At 44.1% G+C, this 24,106-nt stretch overlaps 1 protein-coding gene across 1 annotated transcript in view; it reads left to right on the top strand.

Annotated features, from left to right (window-relative positions):
• Window positions 1-24,106, top strand: part of LOC134395538 (contactin-6-like) — a 278,197-nt gene that overhangs the window by 114,434 nt on the left and 139,657 nt on the right. The window contains exon 4 of the mRNA XM_063121702.1: window positions 4,337-4,512. Coding sequence (XP_062977772.1) covers window positions 4,337-4,512 — 176 coding nt within the window. The remainder of the gene's footprint in view (window positions 1-4,336; window positions 4,513-24,106) is intronic.

The raw sequence follows: 24,106 nt of genomic DNA, 5'->3' as shown, positions 1-24,106 counted from the left end.
ACTATAGAGTCCGATGCTGAAAAGAGAATGGTTAATGCATTCTGTTAACCATTTTGTGGTTAAGCAGCATGGTTTAGCATGTTGTCTGAATGGGGCCATTGTTAGAGTGGGTCATACTGTTTGGGCATGTTTAGTCTGGGAGATTCCCCACTGTTTTAGAGATTACTTAAGGGTTGGGTGTCCTCAGAGATGGCCAGAGATAGACTGTTCTGGAAAAGAGATTACCTTTCTTCCTCATTCCAAAAGGAATGTCCAAACTGAGTCTGAAGTGAGAACATTAGATGCAAGTGTAGTCTGTGTGAGTAACAGTCTGTGCTGGAATTGGATCTGAAAGAAAGCAGAGAGCTGACATGTTCAATGCAACAACTCCAATAGCACTATGGACTACCCAAGACATCTGATGGACAGAAGAAGTCTGTTGGAGTGCTGATGCTGTGAACCCTCATCTTATGCTCATCCCCTCTATATGTAGCAATGTTGGAGGAATCTGTTTGAGGGGGGTGCAGCTCAATGAGGTTTCATCAGCTCGCCCCCCACCCCAGACTTCGTTCCATTTTTTGCTAACTGGCATGACTTGGTCTGCACAGACTCGGACCAGTTAGTAGTTTTTATATATTTTTCAACTTGCACAAAGTATGGCCACATTTGTGTAATTTGCACAAATTTGGGCTGCAACTTGTGCAAATTATGCAAATTTGTGCAAATTGCAGGGCCTACCCAAAAAACCCTCAAAGAGACCCCCATGGCTCAGCTCACAAATACAAGGAGAGTTGGGCAGGCAACAGAAATTTGTCAAGCCCAAAAAGGGCATATTTCCAAACGACAGTCATTCCTCTCCATATGTCTAAATAAGCATAACACAGAAATAACAGAAGTTTCCATAAACCTCCTTCTAAGAAAACTGAATCCTGAGTAACTGCTGGAACTCATGAAACTTCTTACAGCTAAGGCCTTAGCTAGACCTAAGGATTATCCCAGGCAAATGGAGGGATCGTCCCTGCCTGCTCCTGGGATCCCCTGTGTGTCATTTGCATGCACAGGGATGATCCCGGGACAATCCCGAGATATAGGCCTGGTCTAGCCATGGCCTAGGACATGGGGTGCATGTGTGTAACAATACATTTATACACAGAGAGAAACAGGATACAAGTCACCATAACACAGCACAGAGTTAAACAATGGATTTCACTTATCACAAGGTACAGTGATGGCCACCAATTTGGATGGCTTTAAAAGGGGGTTAGATAAATTCCTAGAGGAGAAGGCTATTAATGGCTGCTAGTCCTGATGGCTGTGTACTACCTCCAGTATTGGAGGCAGTAAGCCAGTTGCTGGGGCAATGCGGGAGGGCGTTGTTGCACCTTTGTTCTGTTTGTGGGTTCCTGGTTGACAACAGTTTGGTCACTGTGTGAACAGAGTGCTGGATTGATCTGCTCTGATCCTGTATGGCTCTTCTTATGTTCTTAGTCTAAGTTACAAAATTGGTCAGGTTTAATTCACCTGTTTTCAACGAAGGAAATCCTGATTGAGTACACATTATTCAGGGAAGGATACAACAAGACTCCAGACAGTTTACGTTCAGTGCCATTCCAGGTTTTGTTTAAGAGAGGGCACTGAGCAACTTCTCTCAGTAGGCCTCTCCCATCTTTTCTGCCACTAACAGAAGGAGGGGCAGGAGCAGCAAGTGTCCTGCTGGAGCACAAGTCTTGACAGTTACCCATCAACGTGTAATCCTTTCCGCACCCCCCCCCACCTGCAGTACAGCAATGCTTGTATGGGGCAATTGCAGGGAACAAGAGAAGGCTGTTCCCTCTTTTCCGACGTAATGGGGCCATTAGCTAGTACTGTTTCTAGAAGGTTATAGCAGGCTGATTTGGCTAAAACTGGAATGACTTGGATGATGGTGCTTGTGGATTTCATTAAGAGACTCCCATCTTTCCTCCCATAACTCAAACACTGCAGAATAGAAGATGTTTCATGAAGTTACTCAACTATGGCATTAAAAATCACTTCAAGGACAAACCATAAAGATGTGTAGAAAGCTTAGCATTATTAATGCAATGCATTATAGTAGCTGTTAGCTATAATCATATCTGTGGGTAGATTTTGGCAGTTTCTTTATTAAAAGCAATGGCTTTTCTGGCCTCCAGCTGGTACAAATCAAGCCCTTTTAAGATGTGTTAGTAACTGGTTTGATGGTTTCCCTTGTTTTTGTCAACTTGGTTAGACATTGTACAGTTATGGCCACAGTGATTGGTCATATAAGAATTGAAAAGCCACATAGAGGACCATTTGGAGGATCCTACTGCTGTGCTATACTCCACTCACAGTATTTAGAGAGTGTGGCAATTGTGATCTGCTAAGAATGTTTCATACAACTGTCACCATCCATGTATTACTAATTCAAAGAGTGTTGATGCAAAAAATACTGGGTTGGATCCAGATAGCCCCCACCATATCTGACTTCCCACCCTTTCCACTCCTAATCAGCCTTTCAGAGTACCCCAAAAGTTCTCTCTCAAAGGTTGGAGGCTGAATGCAGTGGGCTATGGCACAGGGAGCTGAATGGAAAGGGTAAGATTACAGAAAATTGGGCAGAGCCACCTTCTGCTCCACTCATAGAAAGTACCTCTGTCTGATATTCCATGGCCAGGTATCTGGATCCAACCCAGTGAATATGTGCTCTAGTCTGCCTAGATTTTTTCAGTAATTGTGGGACTGCGTTGCTACCACCATTTAAGTCCACTAGAACGTTTCATCATCAAAGCATGGTGACTGTGGTAGCCATCTAATATTGTGGTCTTTCTGACATCTTAGTTCTGCTTTATTGGCAACCTCTGCCCACACAAAAGCCTGTTGATATTTATCCATCCTAAAAGAAATTATAATACTGCTAGCCATGCAATATGGGGAGCTGCTGTACTGTAAAAAGAACCAAGTCAGAAGTTACAGTTTGATTGCACTCTGGATTGTGACCAGCAACTTGAGTGTGCAACACATGTATTTTGTGCACAGTACTTTAGTGTTACTCATCATGAAGTGCTCATCATGAAGTATAGGTCCTTATCGTACAGGTGCTTATCATGACATTTTCCATAGCCACAACCCCAAAGAGAGTCTAAATTTTAGATGGCTGTGTTGATTCATATCAACCAACCTGTTCTGGTGGTTTTCATCTCCACCAGGAGAAGGTATTTTGGAAAGCTAATGGATCACAATTGCCCATTCAAGGCCAGGACAGCCCAACATGCTTTGCATTATTACAGGGAATACTATATTGTTGCTAAGAGAATTCATTTCCCCCCAGCAGGGCCCAATGGCCCTTGGCACAGAGCTGCTGATGGGTCCCCCACTGTTGTACCTGCTGCCAAACCACCCACCAAAGCCACCTGCCACTTCCAAAGCCTGCCCCTACAACTCCCCCTACCTGCCACCACCATCAAAGTCTGCCCCCACCTGCCAAAACTGTCACACCTGCCAAACTCAGAGGGAACACGGACATCCTGGGGACAAGGGTGGGGAAGAGGATACCAGTGTCCCTGCTAATAAATTTTTAAGAAGTGTCGTTGTGTCACTGAGAGCTCCAGCTCTGCTACACCACTTTTGTATAAAAATAAGGCAAACTGTTTTAAGGCAAGAAATAGTTAATCCACAACACTTCTTTTATTTCTTGGGGGGGAAATGATTATCTATGAAACACAATTTATTTTGACGTTTGTAAATAGCTGTGATATGTTGCAGACACGATTCATTTTCTCTCTAACGGTCTAACAGAGACAAATCATGTTTTAAAATAACAGTGTTATCATTATTACATTATCAATCTCAAACTAGTGGTATAAACATCCCTTTCCTGCTTTCTTCTTGCCCTTTGAAGTATAATTTGTTCTGATTTATATCTCTGAAATCATTGCTATAAGCAAATTTATTACATCACTTGCAAGGACTGTAAAATATTTCCAGGTACCATTTATATCACACACACATACACACACACACACACACACACACACACACACACACACATATATATCTTCTGGACTGCTAATCAAATGTATACTTCGGTTCATATGTAAAAATTATAATTATTTTTTGTAGAAATGTGGATGTTTGCTTAGGATGCACCATTAAAAAGAGAAGGTTGTTCAAGCAGTAAAATTTACAGAGGAATTTACAAGATGGACATAAAAATCACTCTACCGTGAAATATAGAGTGATATTCTAATATTTTAACCATGCTTTCATTGTTGCAGGGATGCTATAACATACTGTTTAAAAATGAAACCTGTATAGCCTCAGTAAATTATAAGTATAATTTTATTTTTTCCCATCAAAGGTGGAAGCAAAATGGCACCGATATTGATCTCACCATGAGTTATCACTACAGGCTGGTGGGAGGCAGTCTGGCAATCAATAATCCACATAAAAAACAGGATATTGGGACATACCAGTGTTTCGTCACAAATTTGTTTGGAACAATTCTGAGCAGGAAAGCAAAACTTCAGTTTGCATGTAAGTTTTGGAACAACGTATTTTATTTCTACCTTTATTTATTTATTTATTTTTGCAATGTTGTTTACTGAAAAACAATTTATTAAGCAGTAAGAATAACAATGAAATTTGCTACAAAATGGTTGAACTTGTTCATCTTTACCTTTTCATATTCAATTCCAATATTCCCCTCCCCTCAGTAAATAGCAATAATGAAACAGATATCTAGATCCTTGCAGTATGCAATAATTATCTACAGATGACTGAAAGGTCAGGAAAGATGAACACAATTACTTTTTGTTTAATAGAAAAGGAGGATCTTTTTCATGGTGAAATTGCTATTTGTAAGATATCTGTTCCATACCCCACTATAGGTTAGAAAATAAAATAATAGGAAAAGTATAATGATGTCCAGCAGAGCCACATAAATGTCAGACATGGTAATTACCTTACTGACATTTAGTTGCATTAGCAGGCATATACACCTCCTTGAATGTGCTTTGTAATTGGCAGAGCATTGCTGTTTGCACCTGAAATATGTAGCTGTCCTTTACATCAAGATCATGTATGTATGCATATGGGTGTGGGGGTGTGGGGGGGGGGTGTAATGAAAATCACAAATAAGATTCATAAAGTTAAAAGAGGTGTACCATAGATGCAGCCAGAATAGTCAAATAGTATTAGTACATTGGTACTCCATGATCTGTGAGAGGGGTGGCTTTGCCCCATCATTTTACTAGAGCGAGGCACACTGTAGGGATGTGTAAGAAATTTGTTTCAGTTCATTTTTTTTTAATCAGGATTTACCCAGTTCACACCTTCTAGACTGCACACAAACTTGGACGCCATCTGCAGTTGAAGTCCACACATTTTCAAGCTTGCTATGTGATTCGTAAATCCCCGAAAATGTGGTTGATACCATGCATGCTTTTGAAAAATGTGCACAAATATGCTTTAATCAATGGGAGAAGAAGGTGTACATTTCAGAGCTGCCTGTAATCAATGTGTACATTTGGAAAAACGCACACAAAATGCACACAGAAAAAAACCCCAAAGCTCACAATCTGACTCAGAGTTGAGCTGGAAGTGGAAGTTGGAGAATCTTAGTGAGCTTGAGTTTTGTCATCCAGATATCCCTAGACACAGTGAGTCTCCCTGGGTCTGTGAGATTTTATGAAGACATCAGCAGTGCAATGGGAATGAGGTGCCTCTCTATAAGTTGGAGCCTCCTCCCAAAGGAGCATCATTGGATCCAGTGCAGCAGCCCACACACCCATCCCTAATTGCAGTGTGGGACTAGTCAGTCACCCTTGGTAGCAGGTTAGAATTTGGGGGGGGGGGTTGCCCATCATTGGCCTAGGGAACACCGTTTATCACCTACTTCACTCTGTAGCTCTTCCAGAGTTAGGCTGCTTGTGTGTGTACAATTTGGCTGACAAGCTGCTTCGTAAGATTCCTTGGTCACAATGAGTAGGGAGAGCAGGCAGGTAGGTGATTAGGAGAGGCTGCACTGGTCAGTACTCAGAGGCATCTTCATGGTGAAAGGGAGACCAAATTACCTTCAGCCCTGAAAGCTTCATCCCTCAGAATGCTGGCCAGCAAAGAGTGGTGGAAGAGGGAATAGTTCAGTGGAAAGTCTCTTCAGCTGTAAGGCAAGAGGGCAATGATAGGTGCAGATCAGTTATCTGGGGTAGCATCACTAAGGATGGATGGACTCACCTCTGTCCAGTCCCTGTGGATGCTCACCAAGCATCCGTTGTTGCTCGCACCCTCACCCCTGGACACACTAACCAAGCTGCCATGTTTCCAATGAGCAGGTCCAGTAGCTGCACATCCCTAGGGTGACCATATGAAAAGGAGGACAGGGCTCCTGTATCTTTAACAGTTGCATAGAAAAGGGAATTTCAGCAGGTGTCATTTGTATAAATGGAGAACCTGGTGAAATTCCCTCTTCATCACCACAGTTAAAGCTGCAGGAGCTATACTAGAGTAACCAGATTTAAAAGAGGGCAGGACACCTGCACCTTTAACTGTTGTGATGAAGAGGGAATTTCACCAGAATCTCCATATATACAAATGACACCTGCTGAAATTTCCTTTTCAATACAACTGTTAAAGATACAGGAGCCCTGTCCTCCTTTTCATATGGTCATCCTACACATCCCCATAGTGAGCCATCATTTGCATAGGGATGGCAGCTTGGGATTTCTTCAAAAGTAATGTTGTACAAATGGTGGCCACAAAGAAGCCATTTACACATTACAGGTGGACTCTCAGACTCAGTAAGGCGTTCGTGACATCCCAAGGCATCACCTTGTGATGCTAAGAGGCAACAGTTCTTTTTAGGATTCAGAATACAATGAACACATTAATGAGTGAATGCTAAAGATTTATTAAACAGGAACAAATTAACACAGCAGAAGAAAGAAAAACATGTTAATTGCAGCAATCTCCTTTGAAGAAAAATCATAAGCTCACGTCTTTACAGTTGTTGGGGACTCCATCAAATATGACCATAGATGTGACTCCAAGGGGCTTGCTAGATGACGGGTTAGCCCGGTGTGACGCCTGGGCTCCCTGCTGTGCGTCCAGATGATGCACAGGGGATCCCGGGCGAGGCAGGGCTCAAACCGCCCTGGCCCTGGGCTAACCAGCACCGCTTGTGGCCCAGTTTTTCCTGTGGTCTCGGGCTGAGCTGTGGGAAAATTACTGCACCTACTCACGAGTAGCCGGGACAAGTAGCAGATCGTGCAGCGCTCTCCAGGAGCGCTGCAGCCATTGGGGCTAGAGTGGGGAGATCGGGGGCGGGGAACGGAGCCCAGGGGAGATGGGGGGGGGAAATGGAGATTTTGGTGATGGAGGGACATGGAGATTGTGAGAAGGGGGAATCGGCGAGCATGGGGGGGGGTGATTGGAGCCAGGGGCAAGATCGGGCAGGGGTGGGGGGGAAGCTCGGCGCTGGGGGGGGGAGATGGGGGTGGGGGCAGGTTAACGGTTATTTAAAAAAAAAACACTTACCTGATCGCACAAGCTTCCGTGCACATCCTTCCCCTTTAAAACTACAACTAAAATGGCGAATCCGACAGGGCTTTCCTTTCCCCGTCGCCTCTGACGTGTGGAAAGAAGCAACAGCCCACGCTACTTGTAGAGTGGCATCACCCCTCCTCCTGCACGGATTCCAAGGTAGGTCTAGCAAAGCCCCAATACTGGCTTGGAATGTAGCACCTTTCTGGATCAGCCTGTGTTGAGTCCACCCTTGGAGTGCAGAGATTCATATATATTGTTATGTTGATATTAACTCCTCCTGTTTTCTGGAGCTCTAGCAAGTGGGATCACAGCCAACATAGTTATGACAATCCCGGGTACTCTCAGCACAAGTAGCTAATTTTGAGATCAAACCAGAGGCTTATCTACTAGCCTCTCAAGATGTTCCATCTCAAACAGATAAATGGCCCTGGGAGGAAGAAGCATAGCTCACCACTAAAAGCAGCAGGCCCAACCGGAAAACTAGACAAGAGAAGAAGCAATTTGTTGTTCACCCCTACACACCTTGAAATAACAATAGTCTTCCACATTTCCACTGCACACCCAGACTTGGAATCTGTGGGAATCCAGATATCCACTGTGGGAATTTTGCAGCTTTCTCCCCAAGGTAAGATTACTCACAGAGGCAAGAGATAGGTGGAGGATTTCACTCATTGCAGATCCTTATTTTATTAAGATAATTAAATTGTGACTCATTAATCTAAATACTTGTATCTTAATTCGGGGGGCAATGGCTTAGATCCTAAAATTTCTTTACATGAGCAGAAGAAGCTTTTGTTGACCAAAAGGGAGTTTTGCTCCTGGAGAGACCCTTGCATGTGCTGAGCTCTTCTACCTTGAAAGGAAGCTCTTCCGGGTCATGGAGTGAAAGGTTAGCATCCAAGCTGCTGGCAGCAATTTAAGGAGACAATGTGGACACCCCCACTTGCAGATTTGAAGCCACTCGGCCCCAATCCCAAAGAGCCTTTCAGGGAAGTAAGCCTCACTGAACACAGTTCGGTTTACTTATCATTGTTCTGTTAGTATTCCCCTGGATTTGATAATCAATAACCTTGTTCAGATGACATGCTAAGCCATGGGGGTTAAGCATTTTGAGCTAAACATTATGGCTTAGCGTGTTGTGTGAACCATTCCTAACCATGGTGGCTACATAATCATGGTTTAAACATGGTCATTAACCCTTTGCTACAAAAGGGTTAGTGGCCTAACCATGGCTTAGAGTGTCATCTGAACAGGCCCATTGTCTAGTATAGGTTTCTTGATCACAGCCTTTGCCATTTTAATCTTGGTCTTTTAAAAGGTAGCTGAGTAAAACTATTCTTCAAAGAAGAGGCAGCTTGAAGGAAGTTGCACGTTCTTTTTCCTTCCTGATCCTTCTTTCCCCATCCTCATCAAGGCTGGCTGCTGTACTAAGAGAGCAATTGTTTTTAATGCTCATTAATAAAAGATACTTCTAAAGCCAGCCTTCTGTAGCTGCTTCAGACATCAGTAAATGTATTAATTATTAATCCTTTTCTGTTCCTATTACAAATCTCCTGCCACAGAAGGTCATACAAAGGAGACACTGGAGGTTGTGGCAGTCCACAGTCTGTTTTGCGTAAAGGTGATAATATCTGCCTGTTTCTGCTACAGGATTTTTCTTTTGATGCTTCAAAAGTTTTTTTTTTTTGTTTTTTTTAAAAAAGCATGCTGACTACTAGCTAGAAAGTAGTAGAATTGGAGGGGGCTTTATAGGCCATCTCGCCCAGTTCCTTGCTTAAGACAGGAAATCCAGAGACAGAGTATTCCCATACTTTCAGCTTCGACTGATGCGCCAACTGAGCCCCTTCTTAGAGTTGGAAGACCTAAAGACGGTAGTGCACACGCTGGTAACTTCGAGGCTTGACTTCTGCAATGTGCTCTACATAGGGCTACCTTTGTGCCTAGTCTGGAAACTTCAAAATGTGGCAGCCAGGCTGGTCACCGGTACACCTAGGGGTGACCACATTACACCAGTTTTAAAATCTTTTCACTGGCTGCCAATTAGTTTCTGGGCGAAGTATAAAGCGTTGGTTATCACCTTTAAAGCCCTACATGATTTGGGTCCAGGCTACCTGTGGGATCACCTTCTCCCGTACAATCCGCCCCACACACTCAGGTCCTCTGGGAAGAATTTACTCCATCAACAAAAACAAGGCTGACAGCTATTACCCAGAGGACCTTTTCTTCTGCCACTCCCAAATTATGGAATGGCCTGCAGGGAGAGATTCATCAACTTAACAGTCTTTCAGATTTTAAGAAAGCTATAAAGACTGATCTCTTCTGGCAGGCCTACCCAGTTGAATTTTAAGATGCCTTTTAATAATGTGTTGCTTTTAATAATGTATTAGTTTAAAATGTTTTAATCAATTATATGTATTTTATGGTGTTTGCATTTGTGTTGTACCTCACCTCAATCCAGAGGGAGAGGTGGGTAACTATTATTATTATTATTATTATTATTATTATTATTATTATTATTATTATTATTATTTGGTGGCCCAGTTCTCTAAGTTTCTTGCAAAGGATTTTTAGAACACATAGTTTAATTTTGTTTACTTATCGTATCAAGAGATCATAGCCAAGCTGGTATGTAGATAAGTAAGACCTGAGTAAGCTACCTTATATTGAGTCAGACCATCCATCCATCTAGCTCAGTATTCTCACAGTAGAGAGGTATAGATGGTACGGATATCACAAAATCTGTGTTCCATGAATTGTCAGTTGGGATGTCGTGGACACCCAGCATGGAGGTGGACTCCCCCCACCCCTGTTCAGCCCCCTGTTCAACAGCATGTGTGGTTCGTGAGCATCTGGCTGCTGCCTGCTCCTTTCCCGAGCTGCCATTTTGCATAAGAATGGCCGTGTGGGTCTTTTCTGGAACAGTAATGTTGCCTAGATTGCAGCCAGAAAGGGCGATCTATGCAACATTACAGGCATGAATGGGCCATATTGTCCTCTCGTTGACGGAATCTGCTTTTTTAAAGGAATGTACAAGAATGTTGTTACACTTCCACAAATGTACATTAGCATTAATGCACATTAGCACAAGTGGACATTTACATTAATGGGAATTAGTAAAGCACATTAGCACTTATATCAATGGGCACTTGTCAGTCACATGCCAAGCTGTCGAAGGGCTTGCAAGGCAAGTGGATGTGGCTGGTGATGGTTACTTGGCGAGCAACCAATAGCCTCAGATGGAGATGAGTCCACCCATCCCTAACTGTCAGATTTCTTTCATTCTGTTGTCCACTTGTTGATGGAATCAGTTTTTGTGGTTTTTTAGGAATACCACCATTTTGTTCCACTTCCACAAGTGCACATTTGCATTAATGTGCATTAGTGAAGCACATTAGCACTTATGCAAATTTGCACAAATCCCCCCAAGTTTGCACAAATCCCCCCAAGTTTGCACAAATCCCCCACAAAAAATGCACAAATTCCCCTCAAAAAATCCAGTCCGTGGAATCCACCTAATGTGGAAAAAGCCAGTCCAATGCAGAATTCGCAGGTCAGATTCATAGAAATCTGAACTCATTTGAATCTGTGGCTGATTTCTCCGACATCACTACCTCACAGGCAGCAGCTCTCCAGGGCTCAGAGAAAGGTCTTTCCTAGCTCTACCTACAGATGCCAGGATTGAACTTGGAACCTTTTACTTGCAAGGCATGTGCTCTCCCACTGAGCTTGTATCCATCCCCTACAGCCAGAGCTACTGAATTGCCCTGCTTTTCTGTAATTTTTAGAGGATTCATATAAATCATCTGATAAATTTTGCAATGCTTTTTGCTTCCCACCAAATTTTCCTAAGCAACAACTTCCAAATCAATCTCCAAAATTTGCCTTAGGTGGTATTTAGAAGCCACTGTAGTTACAATTCATACTGTCTAGGGAGCAGCCGTCGCTCAGCATCTGAGCACAGGTCTTGCATGCAGAAAGGTCTGAGGCTCAAGGGATGTACGAGAGATTTGTTTCAGTTCATTTTTTCCCCAGGATTTACCAATTTGCATCTCCCACGTACTCAGACACAATGGGTATTCAGAGTCCATACATTTTGGAGCTTTTGATATGATTTGTGGACTCCCCCTCCAAAAAAAAAAAAAAAAAAGAGTTCCACAGTATGCCTACGTTTGAATAATGCTTATGAAAAAATGCATCTGAAAAATGTGCACAAGTATGCTTTAATCAATGAGAAACAATGTGTACTTTCCAAAGATGCACACTATTGATGTGTGCATTTGGAAAAATATGCATAAAAATATGCATAGGTTTTCACACAAAAAGGAGGGGGGGAAACAGAGCTCGCAATCTCACACAGACTCAAGTTGGAACGAGATGGAATTCAGAAAACTTCAGTAAGCTCAGGTTTTGCTGATTTGTACATCTATAATCTCAGTCCCTAGCATCTCTAGTTAAAATAATAAGGTAGCAGGTGCCAGTAACAACCTCTGTAGGAAAGCCACTATCATTCATAGTAGACAATCCTGGGCTATAATCATGCATTGTGTTCAAGTCTGCCCTCTTCATGAAAATTGGTTTAGTCTCTTGAAACAACATGCAATGCTCTGGCAGGACTTGATGTAGCATCTGCATTCACGTGTTCTGCGGGGGCCATCACAAATTGAATTTCACCGCCCCCACTCCATGTGATTGCTTGCAGGGAAACTCCTTTCTATAGCTCACATCCTGAGTGCTCCTCAACAGTATGGTTTATTTGTGGAAAACCAGCTGCACGGTTGTCAATTTCTGTGGTGGCTGTAATGTGTGGTCCTCCTCCTCAAAAGTGGTCAAGTACTGATGGATCTGTATTCAAGTTTTCATTCAGAGTGAAAGTATATAATCAATGCATGTGGCTGGTTGTTTCCCCCCTGGTCATCTCAGTTAGGAAGTAATTTTTTTAAAAAAAAAAGTGGACCATGAGAAAAAGGCGAACCTCAAGCTGGCACTAAGTGGAAAGGTTTGTTATGATCAAAGAGATTCATAGGAAGTCTAATGCATTGTGATAAGCCCTTGGGCCTGTTCTAACACTCACAACATGGAATAGTGCTGCATACTGTTGTTGTTATACTGTTGTTTTATACTTTGAATGGTTTTAATTTTTGTGAACCGCCCAGAGAGCTCCGGCTATTGGGTGGTATAGAAATGTAATAATAAATAAATAAATAAATAAATAAATAGTGGTTCTCTCCACACTACATGAGTTCCATTAAAACAGAGGTGAGCAATTTCTGGCCTTCTAGATGTTTTAGCCTACAATTCTCCTAATCTCTTACCATTGGCTATACTGGTTAGGATGGGATTTTTAGGCTAAAACTTCCAGATGTCCAGGGCTTCTGATATTACCCAGTGGTGCAGGAAAGAGTCATATTGCAACAACTCTCGCATTGTAAAGGTAACATCAGAACAGGGCCACAGGACGGTTCTTTTTGGAATTTAGGTAATGGGATCTGATCTCTTTTCTTCACTCAGTGGTCTTTTGGAAACCTTTCTCTTGGTTTCATCAGAGTCATGGCATTAAGTCTTAATGCTTTGCCCTTCCTATATGACCCATAGAAGAAAACATGCAGGAACCATACAGGTATCTGTTTGATTTCCTTCATGGAGCAAATAGCTCCTCCAGAGTAGTAATCAGGGCCGTTTCTATACCTGCCTTTTTTCCAGGGATCATCCCGGGATCATCCCTGTGCATACAAATGACACACAGGGGATCCCGGGAGCAGGCAGGAATGATCCCTCCATTTTCCTGGGATAATCCTTAGGGGTAGAAAGGGCCCAGGACTGGGGAAATGGTGCAGGGATTAAATCTTGTGCCCTTCCAGCACTATGCCACCAATCTGATGCCGGTGGGGGGAAAAAGCTGGAAAAAAACTGATAAGGGATCTTCTGATGCAATGTCTAGGTTGACCCTTTGTTCTTTTCAGATGTGCATCTGCTTTGAAATGGATTGCATAGGTGATTTTAGGTGGTATAATAAATACCTGATTTATGACTATGGTTCACCTGATGTTCTCCTCCAGGTATCTCTACTTTCAGAGATTAGGCAGGTGGCTACTAGGCGTTTCTGTGAGCGCACCTCAATTGTTCTACTTACTTCCTACCTAGACACCGTCATCTAGCATCTTCGTTACTTTTATATCAGAAGGGAGATCTTTTTCAGCCTGAGAGATGGTGGTGACAGCGTGATGGAAAAGCAGAAGAGGAACGCTCCCCATCCTGTTTTTCCTCCATTGGCACCGCCACTGCACCACCACTGGTGCAAGGTTCCCTCTGTCCCTTCCAGCAATGAAGGGAACATTGTGTCTGTGGTGGCAACAGCAGTGGAAAAGTGGGAGGGGCAGCTCCCATCCTGCTCTTCCACCACGTGCAACCATTGTCCCAGCCCCAGTAGAGAGAGAGGGACAACAATTGCACAGTGGCAGCAGCAGCAGGAGGAGGGTGAGAGGGTACACATGGCCATTGCCCTCCCATCCCACCCTCCCCTGCCAGGATCACCATGCAAAGGCTGAAAATCCGCCAGCTGGCCCGATTTGCCATGGGCCAAGTTGGGCCACCTGGTGGATGTCACATTAGAGTCTGGGAGGGGCGAGCTGGTGAAACCTCTCTGAGCTCCCCACACCACCCCCAAATGGAGATTTCTCTGACATCCCTACTCATTCTTCCATCCCTATGCTTGTTCAAGCTTTTAACAACAATTAATATTGATCGTTTGTAACAGCTTTTTCACCTTTATTTGTACCACTTGTTACGCACAATGTGCACTGCTTAGTTTGCTTTTAGGTTTTTTATTTCTAACTATTTATGGTTGGTGTTTTAGGGGTTCTTTTAGTGGAATGGTGGGATAAGAAATATTGAAGGGAAAAATAATAAAGAACAAAACCACTGCCCTATTATATACCTTTTGCACTTCTATTTTACACAAACAAAGATCCTAAAACAGGATAGGCAGGAGAAGAGCAAACTACAAACACAGAAGATCTATTACATCAGGTGTGTGTGTGTGGCCAGGGAAGGGGGGCAGAATCAACTTGTGCATCTCTCTCTCTCTCTCTCTCTCTCTCTCTCTCTCTCTCTCTCTCTCTCTCTCTCATAAGAAAAGAAGTCACTTTTCACTCCAGGCAACACTCACTTGTCTGCATTTGGTCCTCTAAACTAGGAAAATTCAAGGCAAATCAGCCCTTGTACTTGCGACACCATTCCCTCGTGTACTGTAGGTTTTAAACCAATGGACTAGAAACAACTGGAATTAGTTCAGATAAAAAATACATTGGGAAGAAGTTAATAATGCTTTTCAAGTCAAAAAAGAAGGTTGGTACAAATCCAAGTATACCTAAGCTAATTCCAAATACTAGGTCCTGAATTAACGGATAACAGAAGCTGGCTTCACAATAATGCCCCCCTGTAGTGCAGTAATGTTCAAACGCCATAGAAATATATGGGCACATTGATCCCATGCTCTGGATTAAATTATAACATCTGCAGCAGAGTCTAAGCTTCCTTAATAATCTTTATGGCCACAAGATCAACAGAATTGGTAGATGACAGCTACTGTATACATATTTTTAACTAGATGTGAACTGGGGCAAAATCTTCAGATCTCTGTATCTAACAAGCTCACATATTTGAAGATAGAAAAGCATTTTCTGATGTCACATTTCCTCAGTTGTGTCTTTTTAAGAGGCATTTTTTAATGATACATCTTTTTTACTAGGGATGGGCAGATCTGCCAGTTTTTCTTTCTCAGACATCCAAATTTTTCAAGTCCCAAGGGCTTTCTCTCTCAAATATGAAATACTTTGCGAGTTTTGGTAAATTCTAAAAATTGAACTGAACTTAAATTCTCACCGATCTGCAACAGCCAAATTCAATAGGGGGACCATGATGTATCTGCTTGCCATATAGCTGTTAAAGGTAAAGAGCAAGAAAAAAGGTAAAAGGTCGGAAAAAAGAGGTGCCAGCCCTAAGTTAAATTTGGAGAATTTGCATTCCCTTAACCATTTTGTGGTTAAGCAGCATGGTTTAGTGTGTTGTGTGAACCAGGCCAGAGATTCAAACTCAGGTTTATCAGAGCAAAACCTTGGGCCTGGATGACCTAATCTGACAGTTTGGGTCTCTCCAAGTTTCATTTCTTTTTAAATTCAATTTCTTTTTGTCCCAAATAAATGAAATTGATGACCTGGATGATGGGATTGATGGGCTTCTTATCAAATTTGTGGATGACACCCATGATGACAGAATGAGACTACAATCTGATTTGGACAGATTGGAAGACTGGTCTGAGAAGAACAAGATGTCCTTTAACAGGGAGAAATGTAAGGTATTAGGGAGGAAAAGTGTAATATGAAAGAGGGGTATTAAATTACTTGTCCCCACACACACATTTTGGTGAACCTCCAGAATGCTAGTAGCATGTTCAGATTCAGAGACCCAAGATGGAAAGGGGGAGGAGGGTGGTGCAGACATCCAGATTAGGCTCTGATGGTCATGTAACGGTTACTGGATGGATCTGCAGCTGTCCCTAGGGCAGGTGGGAGCAAGAAATACAAAATCCAGCTGTTCTTCTTCGTGGTCTCTATGCATCACACATATGGGCTTTGCGCCTGCGCAGAAACCAGACCGGAACCTACTATAGCTGAGTGGAACGTTTTTGGCGGGAACCCCTCCCCCATGCTACCGCGCATGTCCATGGGGTTCCCGCCCTTACCTCAGTTCTTCGTCGTCCGCCATCGTGCATAGACCAGCTTAACCGAACCTCTAGCGTTTTCTAGTTAACTTACTCATTTCTTTCTTCAATCTCTTCATTCTTCACTCTCTTCCTAATTCTTCTTTCTTTTCTATATAAAAAAAAAAAAAAAAAAAAATTAATTGTAGATAGTTTTCTCTCAGCGACTTCGGTCGCCTGAGGCCCGTATGGCAACGAAAGCCCCGTTTAGGAAGTGTGTACGGTGTGGAGCGAAACTTCCTCCAACGGACGGGCACTCCCTTTGTCTCGTTTGTTTGGGAGAAGGACACGTGGTGGAAGCCTGCCACCACTGTATGTCGTTCACAAAACAAACTAGGAAGCATAGAGCCGACAGACTTCGCTCTATATTGTGGGAGAAAGCTCTCAAGGCTACTGAGGCTCCCAGTATGGAAAAAACGGCAGTTGGTAAGTCCGTTACTGAAAAAACGGCAATCCGTAAGTCCGTTACCGACAAACCAGCAGACCGCAGCACTGAGGTGCAAGCCAGAGTTCATAGGGCACAGATACCCCTCACACCTGGCCGGTCTTTGACGAGTTCTATGGCAAAGAAGATTTCAAAGAAAGCCAGAACTCCTAAGCCTTCTTCTGAGCTGGAGAAGAAGAAGAAGAAGAAGAAGAAAAAGAGGGACGCTGAGAGATCCACCCTAGCGTCTCCTCGAGCGCCTGAGGCGGTTAGGAGTCATTCTACTCCTCCCATTGCTCCGATCGCTTCGATGTCGAGGCCTCCCTCGGCATCGAGATCTCAGTCGGTGCCGATGGCCACGGTACCGACGCGCTCGCTCAGTCTTTCGGAGGGCGAAATAAGAGATTCTGCGTCAGCGGCTTCTTTCCAACAGCCTACAAGGCCTCAGACGTTGCAGGGATTGATCCCAATTCAACCGTCGCCAAGACTTACACCTCGCCGTGAATGGGATGGAGCTTCCAGATACTCCGATCCTCACGTGGGATACGAAGACTATGAATGGGAGCGATACCGTCCACAGCACTACCTTCCGGATCGAGAGAGTCCCCGGGAAGGTTACTACACGCAACCGCCACCTATGACAAGGATGTGCCGATTGCCATTACCTGTATCGCCTGACCATCAGGCATCGAGGGTGTCTACTCCTCGACACCGTATGCAACCTTCGGCATCGACCGAGGCAGTTCCCACGGTACCAACAGACCAACTTCAGTTACAAGTGGTTACTATGTCTTCTCCTGAGCAAGACTACCCGTCAGACTCGGAATCGAGGGTGTCTGCAACTCCAACGATGCCCTCGCCGGAGGATGAGGTTCACGAGAACGACCCTTCCTCTCCGTCGGACGATATGGTCAGGTTCTCTGACCATATGCTTAGGATGTCACAGGCATTAGGACTAGATATCCATCAAACGGATGAATCGGTTGTGGATCCCATTTATGATGTGTTCCAAACTACTACCAATCAAAGACTGGCTATCCCCATTCCACATGCATTAAAGCTAACTGCCCAAGAGTCTTGGAAGACACCTGCTGTGACTCAGGCTACATCTAAAAGATTAGAGACTCTTTATCGAGTCCAGGAGGAAGGCGCAAAATTTTTGGTTCAACATCCAAAGCCTAACTCCATAGTGGTTGAGTCAGCCCAAGGACAATCTCAAAAGGCTCATTCGGCACCGGTGGATAGGGAAGGGAGGAAATTAGACCAGACTGGCAGAAGGATTTATTCCTCTTCTTCCCTAGGCATTAGAGCGTCATCATACGAAGCGACGATGGCGAGGTACCAGCTTTTCTTATGGGAAAAGATGGGTTCATTATGCGAACACCTCCCGGAGGACAAGAAGGAACTGGCGAGGGTATTTCAAAATGAGGCTTCAGCCATCGCCAGGCAGCAGTTATCCACGGCTCGACACCAAGTGGACTGCCATTCGAAGTCCATGATGGGCGCAATATCTCTAAGGAGACACGCGTGGCTCAGATCGGCTAATCTGAGCCATGAGACCAAGTGGAGGATAGAAAGTATGCCATTCGATGGCGAGGGACTTTTTCACTCTAACACCGATGAAACACTGGATTCCATCTACAAAGCCAGAACAACGGCTAAAAAGATGGGATTCACTGCTCCTCCACCGCAGTACAGGCCAAAGAGATGGATGAGACCGCCAATGCAACAGCACCAGCAATACCGGCCTCAGTACCAGCCTCAACTTCGGCAGCAGCAACAGCAGTTGCAAAGGAAGAGGCCATACCAGGGCCGATATCAACAAGAAAAGAGGCAACCTGACTTTTCTAAAAAGCAGCGTGTTTGACTCTTCGGCCCCAGATCCACCCCCTTTTGCGAACCGCCTAGCACCCCGTTACCATCTATGGGAGTCAATTACAACAGACTCCTGGGTGCTCACTATCATCAACTCGGGCTATGCCATCGAGCTCGATACCCTTCCTCCTTTTTCCGGCGTGAAAGTAACGACTCCATCCTCTCCTCTGCTGCTCGAGGTACAGACCTTGCTATCGAAGGGAGCCATCTCTCCTGTACCCGCAAAGGAACACAATCAAGGATTTTTCTCTCGTTACTTCACGGTCCCGAAAAAAGATGGAGGTCTTCGACCGATCATGGACTTAAGACAACTGAACAAGTTCATCACCCCGAGGAAGTTCCGTATGACAACGGTCGCTTCAATTCTACAGCTTCTACAAAAAGGCGTTTGGTTCGCAGTGGTGGATCTGAAGGATGCGTACTTCCATATCTCCATCAGGAAGTCGCATCAAGCTTACCTTCGGTTTTCGATCGGTACATCCCAGTACCAATTCACCGTTCTTCCGTTCGGGTTGGCCACGGCGCCGAGGGTCTTCACCAAAGTCATGGCGGTGGTATGCGCCCACCTAAGGCAGAAAGGCATTTACGTTTATCCATACCTGGACGATTGGCTCCTCGTAGCAGACAACAGCGAGGCGCTCCAGTCGGATATACTAACCACCCTCAACCTATTGGACTCGTTGGGGCTTTGGGTGAACCACGAAAAGTCCATTTTGACCCCACAGCAGAGGTTGGACTTCATAGGAGTAACCCTATCCTCTCGAGACGGAAGAGCATACTTACCTTCAACCAGGGCGAACACTTTGCAGCAGTTAGCCATCGACATCGAGAGCCGGCGGAAAGTATCGGCTTGGACAGTCCAGAGACTATTAGGCCTGATGGCAGCCACTACGGCAGTCATCAGGTTTGCAAGACTCAGAATGAGGGTATTGCAGGCCTGGTTTTTAAGAACTTTCGATCTCAGGCTCAATGCTCGACGAACTTACCTTTCGTTACCGAAGCAAGTCAGGGCATCGCTGAAATGGTGGTTCTCGATGTCGACTCTTCTCGAAGGCGTTCCATTCCAACAACAGGCGCCTTCGGTAACGATCACGACGGATGCATCCTTAGAAGGATGGGGAGCTCATTGCAACTCCCTTACTGCTCAAGGTCGTTGGCCTCGATCCCAGAGAGAACAGCACATCAATCACCTCGAACTCATGGCTGTAGAAAATGCAATAAGAGCATTTGCACAGTTGATCGAGGGCAAGAATGTCTTGATCGCGACGGACAATACTACCGTGGTGGCATACATCAACAGGCAGGGTGGAACAAGATCACACCCTCTGAACCGGTCTGCACTCAGGATATGGAACTGGTGCATAAAGAGAAGGACTTACCTGACGGCGATCCATGTAGCCGGCAAGGACAACGTTATTGCGGACTCCCTCAGCAGGTCCTTCCCTGTCGACCACGAGTGGGAACTCGACGCCGAGGTGCGGGAAAGCCTTTTTCTATACTGGGGCCACCCTTCTGTCGATGTCTTCGCTACCGAAGACAACGCAATTTGCGCCAAGTATTGCAGCAGGGCAGGAAGAGGAAAGCACTCTCTAGGAGACGCCTTCACAAGGACTTGGAGAAGAAATCTCCTGTACATGTTTCCTCCCTTCCCACTATTGACAAGGGTGCTAGCCAAGATCCAGAGGGACAACTCCAACTGCATCCTGATCACGCCGTGGTGGCCTCGACAGACGTGGTTCTCTCACGCTCTTCGGTTATCGAAGGGGAATTACATCAGGCTCCCGTCGACACCGAAGCTCCTGTCTCGACACCAGGGCAAGGTTCGACACGCAGATCTGTCGACCCTCAAGTTGACTGCATGGAGGATAACAGCCACTCCTCCTCTGGGATCAGAGTTTTGACTGTGGACCACATTATATTAGCAGCACTAAAGCCTTCCACAAGAAAGGCTTATGCGGCAAAGTGGCAAAGATTTCAGAACTTTGCTTCAAAAGATGGTCAAATACCAGAATCTTGCCATTTGTCTTTCATCCTCAATTATTTATTGACACTCTTCCAGCAAGGACTTAAGCTCGCATCCATCAGGGTTCACCTTGCTGCGATTACATCTTTTCACCAGGGTGCAGATGGTTTTACACCTTTTACCCATCCAACAACCAAGAAATTCTTGAAAGGTATTAGGAACACGATACCGACTATGCAGAGTATCGTGCCGCCATGGAGCCTGTCAGTTGTGCTGCAAGCACTGACACGCAAACCCTTCGAGCCTATGGTGTCGACAGACCTTAGGCTACTTACTTTAAAGACTGTCTTTCTAGTAGCCATTACATCGGCAAGACGGGCAAGTGAGCTTAGAGCTCTTAGGATAGATGTCCCATACACTATCTTTCATAAGGATAAGGTTGTGCTACGCACAGATCCAGCCTTCCTACCTAAGGTAGTGTCTACTTTTCATCTGTCCCAGCATATTACTTTGCCTGCTTTCTTCCCTAATCCAACTACACCTCTTGAGTCTTCCTTGCACACTCTCGATGTAAGAAGGGCTCTTGCTTTTTACAAAGACAGAACAGAGACTTTAAGGAAAACAAAGCAATTGTTTATTTGTTATGGTGAGCCTTCTAAGGGACTCCCTGTCTCTTGCCAGCGGTTGTCACGCTGGATAGTGGAGACAATAGAATTGGCCTACTCTATTTCTAAATTAGAGTTAGTGAAACCTGTGACGGCTCATTCCACCAGAGCTGTTTCAACATCGGTGGCCTTCACCAGAGGTGTTCCCTTGGCAGACGTCTGTAGAGCCGCAACGTGGTCCACTCCATCCACGTTTGTCAAGCACTACAGTTTGGACACCCGTGCGAGGCAGGACTGCTCATTTGGGAGGACAGTGCTTTCAGAGATCTTCAGATGATGCACCAACCCACCTCCAAAGGTATGTCAGCTTGCTACTCGCCCATATGTGTGATGCATAGAGACCACGAAGAAGAAATGCAGGTTGCTTACCTGTAACTGTAGTTCTTCGAGTGGTCATCTATGCATTCACACAACCCACCCACCATCCCCACTTGGTGGTGTGAGACTTAAAAATAACACTGTTATATTATGGAATGTACTTTATTTTATTACACTCATGTTTATGGGGGCACGATGTCGGACTCCTGTAAACTGAGGTAAGGGCGGGAACCCCATGGACATGCGCGGTAGCGTGGGGGAGGGGTTCCCGCCAAAAACGTTCCACTCAGCTATAGTAGGTTCCGGTCTGGTCTCTGCGCAGGCGCAAAGCCCATATGTGTGAATGCATAGATGACCACTCGAAGAACTACAGTTACAGGTAAGCAACCTGCATTTCTCAGAAATGTGGGACTCTGAGCATGCAGATACTGGGCTCACAATCTAGTCAAGAGTTTTCTCTTTCCTATTCTCACCTCCTGATGATGAGAACTGGAGATTTCAAAAGCTTGCACATATTTTATGATCTGTTTTTTTGGCTTAATAAAAGTATTACCCTTATATGGGTTTTGAAATTTTATTTATGATCAAGATGGCTGCTGCTGCTTCTGCTGCTGCTTCTTTAAAATAAACAAGGAGCAGGTACTTGTAGGCCTTCTTACTCTGAATTAGGAAAAGGGGTAATGGCATTATCAGGAACTCTTCTCACAAGATGGTTTCCTACAAAGATTTCACTTCCATGTAGCAAAATTATCTGGCACAAAATAGTGTTTACAGTTGAAACATCTAGCAAGCAGGCTACATGTCAGCATAGGTCTGGATTAAAATAAGCTAGGTATGCTGCAGAAAGAACTAAGCACCCAAAGGCCAAAGCCATCACAGGTGAAGTAGAGTAAGAAGTAAGAAACCTTCAATGACCCGTTAGGAACATATTGAAACCTTGAAAAGCAACTAAGAAGAAACATATTCACTTATTTATTTAAGTGAATACATTTCTTAGCATCTTTTCATGTTTAATTTTTTTAAAAAAATTGTATATCTCTATCTGTTTTAACTGTACATGTTTTAATTCATAAATCTGCCTTGAGGCAGGAAATAATAATAATAATAATAATAATAATAATAATAATAATAATAATAATAATAATTTTAAGATTTCATTGTGCTCCTAAGGGGTCACTGAAGGTGCCTTATACTTCATCATGAGAGCCACTGGTCCATCTAGTTTCTTATTGACTGGCAGTGGCTCACCTAAACTGTTTGCATTTATTTATTTATTTATTTTATATACTGCCCATAGCCAAAACTCTGAGAGTCCTTCAGATTAAACCAAATGAGGTGAGTTGGGCTGAGAGTCTGTGACTGGCCCAAAGTCACCCAGTGGGTTTCCATGGCTGAGTGGGGACTAGAACCCAGATCTCCTGGCTCCCAGTCAAACACTATAGCCACTACACCACACTGGTGTAGGATAATACAATGTTGTCCGATAATACAATGTTGTAGCTTAATACGGAGAAAAAAAGGCACCCCAAGACAACAAAGGCAAGCACAAAGCTGCCTACACTCACAAATTAGTGTGAAGGAGAGCTACAGAGAGAAGTTTGAGAAGTAGATTTAATTTCCGTATCCCTAAATCTCAGTCTGACAGGAAGATTACTAGGTACATAGCCATGTGAATATCACAGAGTTAATCTCAAAATGGATAGTATTGAAATACTGTCCATACAAAACAACAACAACAACCCAGCTACTATTTTCTGTAGCAAAGGTGTTAAATTAGTCAAAGTTGCAGCCTTTGCTCACTGGTGCTTTTTGTTTGCTTTTGTTTTTCTTCCCTGAATTTGGCCGTGGCATTGTCTATCGGTGTCCAGTATCTAGAGTCCTGCTGGTTTAAATACAACCTCCTTGAAAATATAGTGAAGCCGGGTATTTAAAAAAAAAGTGTCAGAGAGGAAATGAAATGGCACAGTTTAGGTTCTATAATCGCACTGCCTAAAATAGTAGCCAGGCATTCTTGACATCAAGCAAGCCAAGGAGAAGAAATGTCTAGGGGTATTTTGAACCCTGAAGTGTTGTTGTCGTGTCCCCCCCTTAACCCAAGAGACAGCTGAGAGGCACTATCTTCATCCATATTAATGAGTTCTGCATAATGCAGGTCTATTATTATGAATGAAGGTTACATAATTCACATTTAAATGCTTTAAAATGTTCGACATTCATTAGAGTCCTGGAGAATGTTTTCATTTTGCTATCCGTTTTAAGTAAAAGTAAGTCAACGTAAATAAATGTGCTAAAGGGAAATGCCCACATCCATCTGAATGTGCAATGGACTGTCCCAGCTTCTTTTTGCCCTGTCTTAAATAGCCAAGTTATATAATAACATTGTCATGGTAGTTAGAATCATAGAATCATAGAATAGCAGAGTTGGAAGGGGCCTACAAGGCCATCTAGTCCAACCCCCTGCTCAATGCTAAACTAGGCTAGTCAAGGACTACAGAACTGGACTAGCCTAGTCCTGTAGTCCTGGACTATCCCTAAACTAGGCTAGTCCAGGACTACAGAACTTATGATCCACCCACCCACCCAAA

Source organism: Elgaria multicarinata, chromosome 3, assembly GCF_023053635.1.
Source record: "Elgaria multicarinata webbii isolate HBS135686 ecotype San Diego chromosome 3, rElgMul1.1.pri, whole genome shotgun sequence".
Lineage (NCBI taxonomy): Eukaryota > Metazoa > Chordata > Lepidosauria > Squamata > Anguidae > Elgaria > Elgaria multicarinata.
Note: the sequence above shows the minus strand (reverse complement) of the source record. Positions and strands in the feature narration are given on the sequence as shown.